The sequence below is a fragment of the Mus caroli genome, chromosome 8, assembly GCF_900094665.2.
Source record: "Mus caroli chromosome 8, CAROLI_EIJ_v1.1, whole genome shotgun sequence".
In the NCBI taxonomy this organism is placed as follows: Eukaryota; Metazoa; Chordata; class Mammalia; order Rodentia; family Muridae; genus Mus; species Mus caroli.
In genome coordinates, this window is record NC_034577.1 from 54,067,426 (window position 1) to 54,081,780 (window position 14,355).

Genomic DNA, 14,355 nt, shown 5'->3' on the forward strand with positions numbered 1-14,355 from the left:
TTAAAACCTTCCCGTGGTTCCCATGAGCACTGAGAGGTACACTTCTAAACACCTCTTCTAGAACAATTCGGAGATAAGTAAAACAGGGATTAAAACATATTTCTGTCATCTTCTTACCTCACCTAAGACTATAAACATTCCCAGGTGATGATGGCACCGAGCTCTGAGCTCTTTGGAAACACGGGAGGTGCAGCCTTTATAACAGTAACACTCAGCTGGAAAGCTCCCCATCAAGGACTGGCCATCACCATGGAGATGGTAGTTAATGCATTCATTAGGACACAGACCTATTATTATTTTATAATCTTTGAAAGTGAATAACCAGAGCAATTTGAAATTGCCCAGAAAGTCAGACAAATTAGCATCACAATGGAGACATCCTGAAAACCTTAAGAGCTTGGCAGTTGTGTTGAACAGAGAGCAGGCCAAAGCACATTCAATGTCTAGTACCCCCTTGCATTGCTAAAGGGAGGGGCAGTGGCCATCTGCTGGCTTTGTATAGGGCTGCCCTTGATTTTAGGGTAGAAGAGAAGTGAGGAAGACTTGATATTCCTCCTTCCTCCTACTCTACTAGTGGGAAATGATGTATTCTGCTACCCAAAGACTATTGGATCATAAAACAATCATAAAACTATTGGATTATGAAACGGTTCCTTTGAAACACTAGCTTTGTCTAAATCAGCCAGAGAACCCATACAGTTCCTCCTGCCCCATGGTAAGTACTCATTCCTGCTACCAACAAGGTGTCTCGGACACGTGTAGTCACATCTGGAGAACGTAAGGGGAAAAAGCGCAATTACGTCATGGGTTAAAGGGGTGGGATTTCAAAAGAGCAGTAGTTAGGAAGTGGTTTCTCTTCATGTACCCTCTCCCTGTGGGAAGACACTAGAAGCAGTACAGAAATATCAGAGTAGCTAGATAGTTATGACTGGGCTCCAGGTCCTGGGGAGCTTATAGTTTGTTCCCACTTTCCTGGGTTTGATAATGGACAAGCAGGATTTGTGGCCCTAGGTCAGGAAGGTGTTGACCGGGTCCTTTCAAAACAGGAAGTTCTCAGAAGAGCCACAGTCAGAGCAGTCAGTGCTCTTGATCCACATGCAGATGCAGAGAGAAAAGCACACTTGTTATCTATCATGAAGGGTTCCCACCGCGCAGGCTTACAGCTGAGTGAAGGATAGAGCCTGCGAATGTACTGCAGGGGCTGTGGCGGGAAGGGCTCCGTTCAGTGTTTGACTTATTACGACTTTTTCCTCTTTCAAATTTTAAATACACGGAAATTTTCCTTCGAAGTCGGTAGCGGTGTGGCATGTCTGTTCATATGGCTGGACACCTGTTTCCTTTCTTTCCTTCCTTCTTGTGGTCCAGGCTGGTGTCGAACTTATTATGTAGCCAAGAATGCTGCTGACCTTGGGATCCTCCCATTTCTACCTACGCAGTGCCAGGATTACAGACTTGTGCCACCATTCCTACTGACTTCCATATTTTCTCTATCCAGGTCATATCGTTATAGTGAATTCAACTAGTGAGTATTTTAACTCTCAATATCCTTTCAATGGCAGAGGTGAAAGGACGTCTATGTTGCTGCTTAGAGCAATAGTTATCAGAGCGCTACATATCAGCACACCAGCCACACCCACTCTTGCTACCTGCTTTTGTTTTAAGATTAGTCTCAGACTTGCTCTAATTGTACTCCTATGTAATGCAGTGTACATTTTAAAAAAATACACATTTTCATTAGTTTCTTTCCTTTCCATGTTTTTCTGAAACAGGGCCCGTCTGTGTAATGCTAACTGGCTTACATTTCCCTGCGTGTATCAGGCTGGCCTGGGTCCCTGCCATCTGAGGGCTGGGAGTAAGGGTTTGTGCACCACACCTGGCCTATAATTCTGTGTTTAAACCTGCAGTTAATAACAACCTCAGGATAGCATCATCTCCTTTGTTGACTGGATATGCCATCCTATAGGTTATATCTGTGAATTAACTTAAAACTTAAAGCCAAAACTTAGTTTGTATATTTTGCATCCATGATGCCCTAGACTATGCACAACACACATCGTGGAATGATGACAATGAGCCATGCAGCACATCCACGCTCTCGGGTGCTTATCTCTCCTTCCTTCCTTCCTTCCTTCCTTCCTTCCTTCCTTCCTTCCTTCCTTCCTTCCTTTCTTTCTTTCTTTCTTTCTTTCTTTCTTTCTTTCTTTCTTTCTTTCTTTCTTTCATCCTTTTTTGGTGCGGCAGGAACATTTACAACCTCCTGTCAGTCGCTGTCATGTGTTCGATGGCTTGGTAATAACCAGCATGTGGAACAATGGATTTCCTGAACGCTGGTCTCCCGATGACTGACATTCCCAGCTGTGATTGACAGTTTTCCAATCCTGCTCTGCCAGCCCTCAGTAAGAATCAGTTAAACCCCCCACCGCAAGGTCCTTTAGATGCTACAGGAAGTGACAGGTACATGAGGTCATGGAATGTTTGTTTTTCTGTACCCGGGACATTTCACTTTAACAGTGTCCTCCAGGAACACTGCACTTTCACAAATGATGGAATTTCTTCTTTCAGTATACATTACATATGTATATTTTAAAGATATTGGAGCAGAGACTGAAGATAAGACCATCCAGAGACTGCCCCATCTGGGGATCCATCCCATATACAACCACCAAACCCAGACACTATTGTGGATGACAACAAAAGCTTGCTGACAGGAGCCTGATATAGCTGTCTCCTGAGAGGCTCTGCCAGTGCCTGACAAATACAGAAGTGGATGCTCACAGTTATCCACTGGACAGAGCACAGGGTCCCCAATGGTGGAGCCAGAGAATGGACCGAAGGAGCTGAAGGGGTCTGCAATCCCATAGGAGGAACAACAATATGAACTAACCAGTAGCCCCAGAGCTCCCAGGGACTAAACCACCAACCAAAGAGTACACATGGTGGAACTCATGGCTCAAAATGCATATGTATCAGAGGATGACCTTGTTGGCCATCAATGGGAGGAGAGGCCTTTGGTCATGTGAAGGTTCTATGCCCCAGTGTAGCATAATGCCAGGGCCAGGAAGCAGGAGTGGGTGGGTGACAGGGAGGAGAAAGGGGATAATATTTGAAACGTAAACAAAGAAAATATATAATAAAAAAAAAAACCAAGTGATAAAATGTAATTAAAAAGCAAAGAACTCAGAAAAAAAATAAGGTCTGTTTATCTGTTGCAGGACACTTAAATTGAATCGGATTAAACTAATTAAATCACGGACACCGTGAGTGATAAGAATGCAGACGTCTGTGATGAGTAATTGCATTTCCTGTGGATCTATATCCAGCTGAATCATATGGTAGTTTCAGCATATGAATTCCTGTGTGCGGTGTTTGTGTGCATGTGTGTGCTCATGTGGGTAGAAGACAGAGGTCTATAGTTCTGCACCTCATTTTCAAGATAGGGTGGCTCACTGAACAAAGAGCTCACTGGTTGGATACACTGCATGGGTGAGCTCTAGGGGTTATCTGTGTCTACCTACCCTACCAGCAGTGTATTATAGAGCACTAGCTTTCTATGTGGGTGTTGGAGAAATCTGAATTCAAGCTCTCATGTGTGAGCAGCAGACAAAGTACTGGCTGACTTATCTTACCGAGCCTCCCAAAAGTGAATGCTAAATCTATTTATTTATTTATTTACTTGTGTCAGGGTCATGCTATTGATCTGCTTGCATTTAATGCTATTGACCACTGGTTGTCTTGCATTTCACGACAGTTTGTGACAGAGCCATGCTATGTTTGACTGTGACAGGCTCATTCTTTGGTTGTCCTGGAACTCATTATATAGACCAGGCTAGCCTCAACCTCAGAGATCCACCTGTTTCTACCTTTTGACTTTTTGGATCAAAGGCATGAGCCACAACCACTCCTCCGTATATTAATTCTTGATTAAAAATAAAGTAAATGCACTGACATTCAACTTGTGCTTTATTCTGTAAGATGTACTACATAGGTAATTATTTTCTTTTCTGTATGTTCTTAGAAGTCCAAATTTATTTTAAAAAAGAAAGAATAAGCAAATAAATTTGATTGCTTCAAAGTAAAATTTTAAGATTGAGCTAAAAAGCCCCTGATCCCCTTATAGGGGTGGATCTGATGCTAAGGTCCTGTTCCCCAATTGGTTTTTTGATCTGTCAGTAAAGAAGCCAGGGGACAATTGCTGGATGGAAGGAATAGGCAGGACTTCTGGGTCCCTGGAGGAAGCAAAGAGGTGCAAGGAGGGAAGAGGGAAGGTCACCGCCCTTCTGAGGGAGAAAAGGTGACCAGCCATGTGAGATCTTGGATGTTCCTACAGGCTGGTGGTCAGGGTGTTTAACAGGAACTAGATGTAATGGAGCAACTAAAGTTGAGGGCAGGTGGAGAAGTGCGGGGATACGATTGATAAGGGTACCATTTTCCAGGTGGGAGATAAGTAGCATCCAGCAATTGTGTCAAAAGGCAAGCTGAAATTGAACAGCTGTGTGTGTGTCTTTTATCTGTAGATTCGAGGGAAGCTGGGTGAGGGCTGGTAGCATGGTCCATCCCTGGAGCTTAGGTAGGGTAGTAAAAGCTACACACAATACCCCCTACTTACAATGAGGAAACACAGATGGTCCTCCCATTCTTGTGGTCATTGGCAAAACCTCTCTCAAGCTCAAGTTCTCTCTCATACTTTCTACTCTTGCATCTTCAAGAGTGATGTTTTCAAAATTAATTAAGGCCACAGCAATGGTCTGTTGTAGAAATGCCAATATGTGTTATTCTCCTTTGCTGCACATTAGCAGTGTCATGTGAATATCCATGAAACTTACTTCCTTTGCACTTATTTTTCTCCTATATATTACATCCCACTTTTCCCTCCCTCCATTCTTCCCATTCCCTTTCCCTGACTTCCTCTCCCCGCCCCCTAGATCCACACCTCCATTTCCCCCCAGAAAAGAACAGGCCTCCCAGGGATATCAACTGAACAAGCTAAAGTTACAGTATGAGTAGCACATATCAAGGCTGGACGGGGTAACTCAGTAGGAGGAAAAGGGCCCTAAAAGCAGGTAAAAGAGTCAGAGGCAGCCCCCACTCCCACTGTTAGGAGTCCCACAAGAACACCAAGGTACACAACTATAGCATATATGCAGAGGACCTATCTCAGACCTACACAGGCTCCATGATTGACACTTCAGTCTCTGTGAGCCCCTATGAGCCCTGCTTAATTGTTTGTGTGGGCTGTGTTCTCCTGGTGTCCTTGACCCTTCTGGCTCCTACAATTCTTCCTCCCCTTCTCTGTGGGATTCCCCAAGTTCTGCTTAATGTTTGGTTGTGAGCCATGAAATTTATTTTAACAGCCATGTTTTTTTTTCAAACCTCTACCAAACTCTACAAGCAATTTTTCCTGTTCTGCAATCCCAGAGAGAACCAGCAGATGGAGCCCAAATAATTTTGAAAACTACCCATATTTAGGAGCTAAAGCTTAGGACAGTAGCATAGGAAGGATAGAATAGAAGGTGGAATGCGGGATGGGAGGGGTAGGGGTGGGGGTGGGGGGTTACTGGTAGGGGAGGGAATGAACACTGGGAGGCTGGGACGGGAGGGGAGGAGTGGAACTGGAAACCATCCCAAGCTAAATATGTATGAAAATGCTGTAAGGAAACCTGTTGGTATGTAAGCTAATTTAAAATAAAGTCAACGAATAAAAACTATTATGAGAAGACAAGTAATGCAGCTATGTGGGGGGAATATAAATATAAATGTAAGTAATTCCATAAAGATCACTTGATGCAGGGCAGTTTCATCACACTTAACTGTTAGTACAAGATGGGGGAGGGAAGAGGGAGGAAGAGAATAAGTATGACCCAGTGATTCGCTGGAGTTTGGTGCATAGAGTTCAGAGTAAACATACTTAACATATGTTTACAAGTAAAGAAAACTGTGATGATAGCTTTATGTAGACAGAGTCCATTTCTCTTGTGCGGGTCAGCGTACGGCAGGCAGGTAGGGACACACTTACCTTGCAGTCCATCCTGCAGAGCTTGCCTTCCTGAACGGTCAGGTCTCCAGGAGCCTGCAGGAAGTGAGGTCTGAAGAATCGCTCCTGAATGGGCTCGTTTTCATCTCCACTGTCCCGTGATCGAGAGCGAGGCCTTGGAACAAGAGAAGGGATAGGCCGATAAATACAACCTATAGCCTTGGAACAGGAGAAGGGATAGGCCAATAAATACAACCTATAGCCTTTGAGCAAGAGAAGGGATAGGTGGATAAATACAACATACATGGTAGCTATTTCCAGGAGACATAAGTCCCGGTCTGAGTCCACTCCCAAAAATTTACACAGCAAAAATGAGACAAGCAAACCTAGTTTCATTTGGAAGTGTATGATCGATAGCATAGTCTCCAGTCAGCAGACTACTAAAGATGAACCACAAATGGAAATGGAGAATGAGGCTACTATGTTTGAAAATATTTTTACCTAAGTAGACATTTGTTTGTTTGTTTGTTTGTTTGTTTGTTTTGTTTTTCGAGACAGGGTTTCTCTGTGTAGCCTTGGCTATCCTGGAACTCACTCCGTAGACCAGGCTGGCCTCGAACTCAGAAATCCGCCTGTCTCTGCCTCCCAAGTGCTGGGATTAAAGGAATGCACCACCACTGCCCGGCTCTAAGTAGACATGTTTAAAGCTTATGCTAGGATATGTTAGAAGTAACAGTAGCTTTTGCTCAATTTTTTTTACTGATTCTTTCCCAATAAATATTAACTTTTTACCATGACTTTACTTTTGTAGCTAATTATAATGTCTTACTTTCTAAAAATATAATGTATTTCTCATCAAAATTCCCTTTCATGTTCCCCAGAAAAACAAATTACATTCTTAGGCACTTTTAATTTTTCATTAGTTTGTATGCCTAAAGGCCTTATTTTCTGCTTTAAGAAAGTGGTGCAAATCACTCAGACTTCGTGTAGCTTCTTACCAGAGCAATGGAACTGAAAGTAATGGCAGTGGAGACGTGAGAACCGAGCTAGATGTTGGGAACAAATTGTCAGAAACCATTAAGAAGATTAAGTTTAAAAGCTGAGGGTGGGGCTGAGGCTCCGTGGAAGAGCGCTTGCCCCAGAGGCATGAGGCCCTAGGTTCAGTCCTCGGTGCTGTTCAGTTATGTCAGGCTAACAATGATCGGTTGTTTCATATAATGTATCACATATAATATATGATATATGACAGCGGGCCTTGTGAGGCCACTGACATGTGGAGAAGTTTAGGTGTAGTCTACTTATTGGACAGAAGTAGAAAAGAAGGACACAGAGTGACGGACATAATACTAACGTGTCTTTATAGCCACAGATAGAGTTCTAGGCTCCCAGGAGCTGGCACTGCGACAGTGGGTACTGGTCATCAACTGCACATGCTCAGTCCTTGTCAGAATCAAGTGCTCTGTGGTAGTCACTGGGTGATTCTGGCTCCACTTGTTTGATGCCCGCCTACTTTTTCTGCTTATCTCTCCACCAAAGGTGTCTGCACTCAGGGCCCAGAATTTACACATAGTGCTATTTTGGGATGCTGTGTCTGTAATACAGCTAAGCATGACAGGTTGACTGGCTGGCTGCCTTATCATATTTCTTTTAACATTCAAATATATTATTAAGAAGTGGCATCCAGCACCTGCCTGCTATCTCCATTTCAGCATCCCTCATAGGCCTGGGGTATAGATATTTGCTAGAGCACTTGGGGTCTCATGACAAATCTTACCCATAAGTCTTACACTCTCACTGTGCTGTCTCCAACAAGGTGGTGTAACGTGTGCTCTCACCAAATCTGGCTGATTTTAAGACTAGCGGTAATGGTGCATGACTGTCAGCCCACACGGCTGGTGGTTTAGGCTTGATTTGGACATTCATGTTCCATTTGGTAGTGTTTTTCTGTTCATGAGCCAGGTAAAGGCCGTGAATCTTGACTTTCTTATATTTTATAAATTGTCTCCTCCTTAATAACTAGTGGTTGTATAGCTGAATTGTTTGGACACATATTGGCAAGTATTTGTTCCCTCCTAGTTGTAAAATGCCAAGAGTCAAAATAAGGAGGCTCCACTTCAAGTCTGTGTCCATTGTCATCCTGTGATTGCTGTAGCAATGGGTTCATAGAAATAAATGGATAAGAAGCAACCCCTAGGGTCCCCCCAAGATGGAGCATGTGAAATACCTTCTGGCATGAGGATGGCCTGAGGGAGAGCGGGGACTGCGGCCTCTTTGGTTGACAGCCTGTACCATTAGCCTTCCTGTACAACTGACACGACCCTGTCAGAGATATCAGAAGACATTAAGCAAACGTGTTAGCCACCACACACTAGCAAATCTTGTATCTTATTCTCTCTAAGACATTATTTCACAGTCATGTACCACTAGTGACCAAACCCAAGCACCTCAGTAAAAATATTTGCTAAAAGGATTCAGGTGACAAGAGATGGTTTTATCTAGGATGACATTCAAAATGACACCCCTCATTAATCTGCAACATAAGGGCTTTCCGAACACAGGAAGCCAAATTGCAAAGTAAACATCTGCTTGTTGTGACTAATTCTAAGATCAGAATTAAATAATTTTAGTTCTCTCTCAGGTCTTCTTAGTAATACACTCAACATTTAGTGTTATTGCTTTGTCGAAGCCATGTACTAAGGGATGCCTGCATGATGAAAGTGAGCGTTCTGTCAGAGGTGTGCATGGGATGAGGTGAGCGCCGTGACAGTATGTCATTGTAGTCTCTGAAAATAAACACGTGCACACTTTAAAAGCTACCGAATGCCCAGAATATGTGAGTCACATGATAAAGGCTTAGCTAATCAAAAGTTGTATTTATCTCTTAAGTTTGCCAACTGTAGACTTGATAAGTTGTAGGTAGACACATACAATCCATAGGGGACCCAGATGACAAGAATAAGTCACCAGATGTTACTCTGGAGTTGGTTTTGGCTTTTCTCATCACTATTATTCATAGGTAGCGACATCAATGAGTTCCTCCCCCACTTCTCAGAACAAGCAGATCTACTTCTAACGTACAGTGCTGTCCAAACAGAAACATCAAGAGAGGGACCATGAGATGCAGAAGTGGCATCAATAATTAGGCTTTGTGACTTCTGGCCTGGGATGAATGAGAAACTGGTGTAACAAGATGCCAATATAGACAGGCAATGTAGCAGTGTGCTGAAGACTCGGGCTCCAGCTGAGATTAGGCAGGAACAGGCTGCATCAGAAGAAACAAGGTAGGATAGATATCATAGAAGGAAACCCAGCGTGGGGTTTAATGAAGGGCAGGACTCCGGTAACCTAGTTCTTCAGTCTTCTCCATCATGACTTCCTTAGGGATGCAGCCACTCAGAAGAGGTGGACACATAGGGTGTAATGCAGACCAGAGACGAACCTGGAATTACTAGGTTCGCACTATATTGTAATGACTTACACTCTAGGAGGAGAAACTGATTCCTACAAGCCGTCCCCAGAGCTCCATGCACACATGGTGGCAAGTGCTCTCTCTCTCTCTCTCTCTCTCACACACACACACACACACAACCAGCAAATAATTTAATGAAAAAAATGTAGTATGTTGCTAACTAATACAGGAACTCTTTAGAAAGCATCTAAACTAAGAAGTTACATACTTTTAACTTCTTCCTTTGAAAAACAAACCTAGAATCCAGGGAAGCCATTTTGAAGATGCTGCCTTGTGCACATCACAAGACAGTTCAGGCATGAGTCTGGACATCTTACTAAGAGGCTGCTCATGCAGAATCGGCACCGAGAAATTTTAATCTTCTGGATGATCCAACCAACCACAGACGTCGTCACCATCATTCGCAAGTACACAGTATTGTACTTGGTTTTAACTTTCAGATCTCCATCTGCTCGAATATTATAATGCAAGTGAATGGCTAAGTAAGACCTAGACTATGACCAGATGGTAACATAAACAAAACTAACACAGCAATTTTCTGTAGTTAACTCAGCTCTGTGTTACATCTATTTCAGGTGGGGAAAAGAAAAATCCACCAAGTTTAAAGTTACAGTACAAGCAAGAAGTTTGAAATATTGAAATGATTCTGTGTGAACATCCAGCTCGTAGAGGTTATTTGATGCCTCATCACGCGAAGCCAATTATTTACATGATATGAAAATAACATTTATGTTTCATAGTTTATGAGCTTAACTCGTGGCACACGAGCCTTTGTAAAAGCTTGCCGCACTTGTGTACATCACGCAATTGGAGGAAACATCAAACTGCAAAACAGCCTTCCCAACTTAAATGCAGCCTACGGTAACTTAGCAACATAACAAAACACAGCAAAACACTTGTGTTTAGATTCAGCTGTGTCTTAAAGATGGGATTAGGTCTGAAACAAACTGTTTCTGTGATCTCCGAATTGGCAATGTCTGGGGTCGTGCTGTACAATCATGCTAAGCTGTAAGATGCTCTGGTTTCTGATGAACTGCCTGGGCCATACACACGGAGTAGTACACATGGCCCAGTTGGCGTGGGTTTAGAGCCGTGTTCTATCCTAAGTAAAATTTAGAGGTAGCTAACAATATCTAGCTTGTTTCTTATTCCCCAAAGATTCATCCAAGTTTTCCACTGTTTTAAAGCATCCTGCTGAATAATACTATCTCCCTCTGTCTTTGGTTCTTAGCTCCTTCCCTGCCTGCTTTCTGTAATTATTTTCCATGGCTCAGGAAAGTCCTGGCTGCTGTGTCATGTTACTGAACTAATTTTTCCATTCTGATCCCTTCATCCTCCTCTTGGTCATTTCACATCATGTAGGCTACAGAGTATGAGCTATCTCCACTTTAACCCCAAAATGCTTTCAAAATTAGAAAAACAAGCACACAGAAACCCCGAGGAAGCTAAGGAGCATGGGGCAGTAGAGGGCTGGCTGCAGGGTTCTGCCTGCAATACTTCATGCTTCAGAGGATGAGTGCTTCTTGAGGGAGTTAGATTTTCATGTTGATTTTGGATCCATGTCTACCTAGGACATTCTTATTTTAAATCTCTAAAAGTCACAAGTTACAAGAACATGACGAGTTCAATATGCAATACCAGATATTGTAAGGCTGAGGCTGGGGAATTATTTTTAACACCACGTATCTATAGCCACAGATCAGGTCTGTCAAAGTGTAGGTAGAAAAATGGCCTGTCACTTGTTCTGGTTTCAATGCCATGTTTTGTTAATGTGTAGGAAAATGAAGCCCCTTGTCTATACATGATACACAAAGTCGAGCTGGAATAACTGGACAGGGACACACCTGCTCTTGGCAACTCGGAATGAATAAAAACGTGTTTACTTTCGAACTTAAAACCAACCAGGCAACATGATCAGAAACTTGGGATAGGAACGCCTGTGAAAACATCACTTATTGCCCAGTCCTCTTCCAGCAACATTGAAGAGACACATCACCAAAACCGGAAGTGTCCATTTAGGAACTCAGACTTCTTTCATGAGGCCCCACCCCCTTTTACTGTCCTGGGTGACTGAACCTTGGCCTCTTGTGCAGGTGGGGTATGGGTTCCACCTCTCAGCTTCCCCTGGTTTGTGAGTCCTGGGTCTGTCTGTCTCCTGATGAAAACACTGCAGGCTCTTTGAGTAATTTGCTCCTCATGGTTGACCCAGAACCTTCATCGTAATCACCCTTCACTAAAATCATGGGAGGAGTGGGAGGGTTGGGATGTTGGTTTGCTGACGTCATCTAGTCGTCTTCTACCATCTCCATTTTTTCAATTCCAGAGGGTAGTGGGTGAGCACTAAAGAGGCTGATCATGGGGGTTGATAAGGCAGAGGTGCAGGGGCTTAGGGTGAGGGCAGTAATTGTTCTTTCCAATTGTCTCTTGGCTGTGGGTTTGCTGAGAGCAGAGAGGCTTTCCAGTTCATGTGTGGCCGGCAGCCTCAGCTGTGTTGTGGGTGTGGTCCTGTCTCTAGCTCACAGCTGTGGTGGTTGTGGTACAGCTGCGTGTGTGCATTCGTGTGATGCCCCACGTCTTCCAATGGGGCTGATAAAGGAACAGCAGGAGGTCGGAAGACCACACAGCAGCAACTTTCTTACAAATTCCAGCCCAATCGACTTGCTCGCTCTCCAGCAGTAATATGGAGTGGACCCCTCATACTGCTATTGACATCTTGGTCTCATAAGCTCTGCGAAGTGTCAACTGCAGTCTTATTATGGGGAGTTTGTGTCTATAAATTGGAACAATGGCAAGCACTAGCATTCGCAGAAGGAACACTACATGTCAAGTAAGCCAAGTGCTGCTTACATGTACTGTATACATCCACGTTATCATTTTTGCTTTCTATAGGAGGGAGTAAGGAGGTGAACTGGTTACTGAAGGCCATAGGCAATGAATGGCAGAGCCGGCACGTGCTCAGGCTGCTGGGTGCTAGAATGCAGTCCCCACTCCTCTAAGACACCATCTGTGCTGTGTCTTCTGCTTCCATTCCCTCATTCCTTTCCTTTGTTTACAATATGGAGGAATGGGAGGGCATGGCTTATATACAGGATTTGTGTAAGATTGTATTTTTCAACTGAAAAATGGGAAGCATATGTATTTACGAGGTAATCTGATATAGGTGTGCAGTGTGTACTGATCCAGTCTTTAGTGGTCTCTCTCTAACTAGTGACTGCACTACAGTTTGTCAATAACAGTTTCTGTAAGCAGACACAGCGACCCTTGAGGCTGGCTGGTATCTTAAGCTCTGTGTTTAGAGATTTCCCATGCACAGGCAGAATTTGGAAGAGGACTAGGAGCAGACTCAGTTTCAGTTTTAGATCTGCATTCCTCTGTTCTATAACACAGCTTATTCGACTGACAATTTCAAACATGCTAGGAAAATGCATTGAAATTCATTGCAGGAACCAGTCCTGGCAAGTACTCAGAAGCGCCGATACCCCATAAATACTGCCAACCTTCCTAGAGAAGTGAAATAGAGAACCCAACAGAAGATTCGGGGTTTTGTTGAGTTCTCCAGCATTTGTTTTCAAGCGGTCAGAAAACTGACTGTTGAACTTTGTCAATAGTCAAGGAGATATACCAAAAACAAGAAAGGAAGAAAGAAAGAAAGAGGGAGAAAGAGAAAAAGAGAGAGTGAAAGAGAGAGAAAGAAAAAAGAAATAAAGAAAGAAAAAGAGAAAGAGAGAGAGAAAGAAAGACAGAAAGGCAAGTTCTGCTCCATGCTCCATAAGAAAACCATTGTGATACAAACAAATCCCAAATCTGTGCATAGGCGCTGTCGGCGGGGAAGTCTACTGATGACTTAAATTCTGGACTCAGACTTCCATTAGCGTTTTACATGCATTTCTCTTTAAACAGTTTGTATGTCCATGTCCCCACTTGGTCTGCGCCTTGTTCCCCTTCTTTATCTTCTTGCACTTAACTCTATTGAAAATTTACAGTTTATTCTTTTATAGGTTGTTTTCTGTCTCTAAACTGTGTCCACCCTCCGCTCTAACTCCATAACCCTAATAAGAGATCACATGGGAGACTCTTGAAAGCATTTGCGTAAGGAATGCATGGGTGTGCCAGGATCCTTCCTATAGGAATTCGTGATGGAATAAATGCTTGCAAAGCAAAGAAAGTTTCTATCATCGAGAGAGAGGTGGATACAAGATGTGGAAAACAGTTTTATAGGTTAAAAAAAAAAGTACAACTTCGCCTTTTAATTAAGCAGTTCCTGTGCCTAATCAAAGGCTGGCAACCCAAACACCACCAGAGCCCAGCCTCCGTCTGTTTTCACCTGAGGGTTGGCAGCCATGATGGTGTAGTTCCCATCGTCGTCTAGGGTAGAGGCCGTGGTGTGGAGAGAGCAGGTCCCATCAAGGTCTCTCTGAATGGTGTAGTGATCGGTCTTCGGAGAAATCTGCTTCCCATCTTTAAACCAATAGATCTGTGGAAGGAAACAAGGAGGCAGACTGAGAGTGCACTCTTCCCGGTCAGCTGCTATAACAGTGCCCAGTCTGCAGAGGGCACTGTGAAAAACTTGGCAAACCAGCATCTCCACAGGAGGCTGAATTGTGAGCAATGCAAGCAGGAACAGCAAAATTCAACTTCATTTTAGTCTTTAAAAGTTGTGTGTGCTGCGTGCGTGTGTGCGAACTTGTAGAGGCTGGAACCAGGCATCAGGTCTCTTGGAGCTGGAGTTGGGCTGTGAGCCACGTGACGAGGGTGCTGAGAGGCAAACCCAGGTCCTCTAAAAGAGCAGTAAATGCTGCTGGTTAGGATTCCCTTTCAAAACCACATGGATTCCCATTGTCATTTTCTTCTTGTAACCAAAAGGGGGGTGGGGGGAGCTGACTGACTGTTGACAGAAGCCTACTTTAACCCCTTA

General features: G+C 43.6%; 2 protein-coding genes across 5 annotated transcripts in view; one reads left to right on the forward strand and one right to left on the reverse strand.

Moving 5' to 3' along the window:
- Positions 1-14,355, forward strand: part of Cbr4 (carbonyl reductase 4) — a 45,603-nt gene that overhangs the window by 30,272 nt on the left and 976 nt on the right. The window lies entirely within an intron of this gene.
- Positions 1-14,355, reverse strand: part of Palld (palladin, cytoskeletal associated protein) — a 384,747-nt gene that overhangs the window by 5,474 nt on the left and 364,918 nt on the right. For all 3 annotated transcript variants that reach the window (XM_021170928.2, XM_021170930.2, XM_021170931.2), the window contains 3 exons: positions 13,765-13,914; positions 8,196-8,290; positions 6,014-6,146 (listed from right to left, as the gene is read on the reverse strand). In XM_021170928.2, coding sequence (XP_021026587.1) covers positions 6,014-6,146; positions 8,196-8,290; positions 13,765-13,914 — 378 coding nt within the window. The remainder of the gene's footprint in view (positions 1-6,013; positions 6,147-8,195; positions 8,291-13,764; positions 13,915-14,355) is intronic.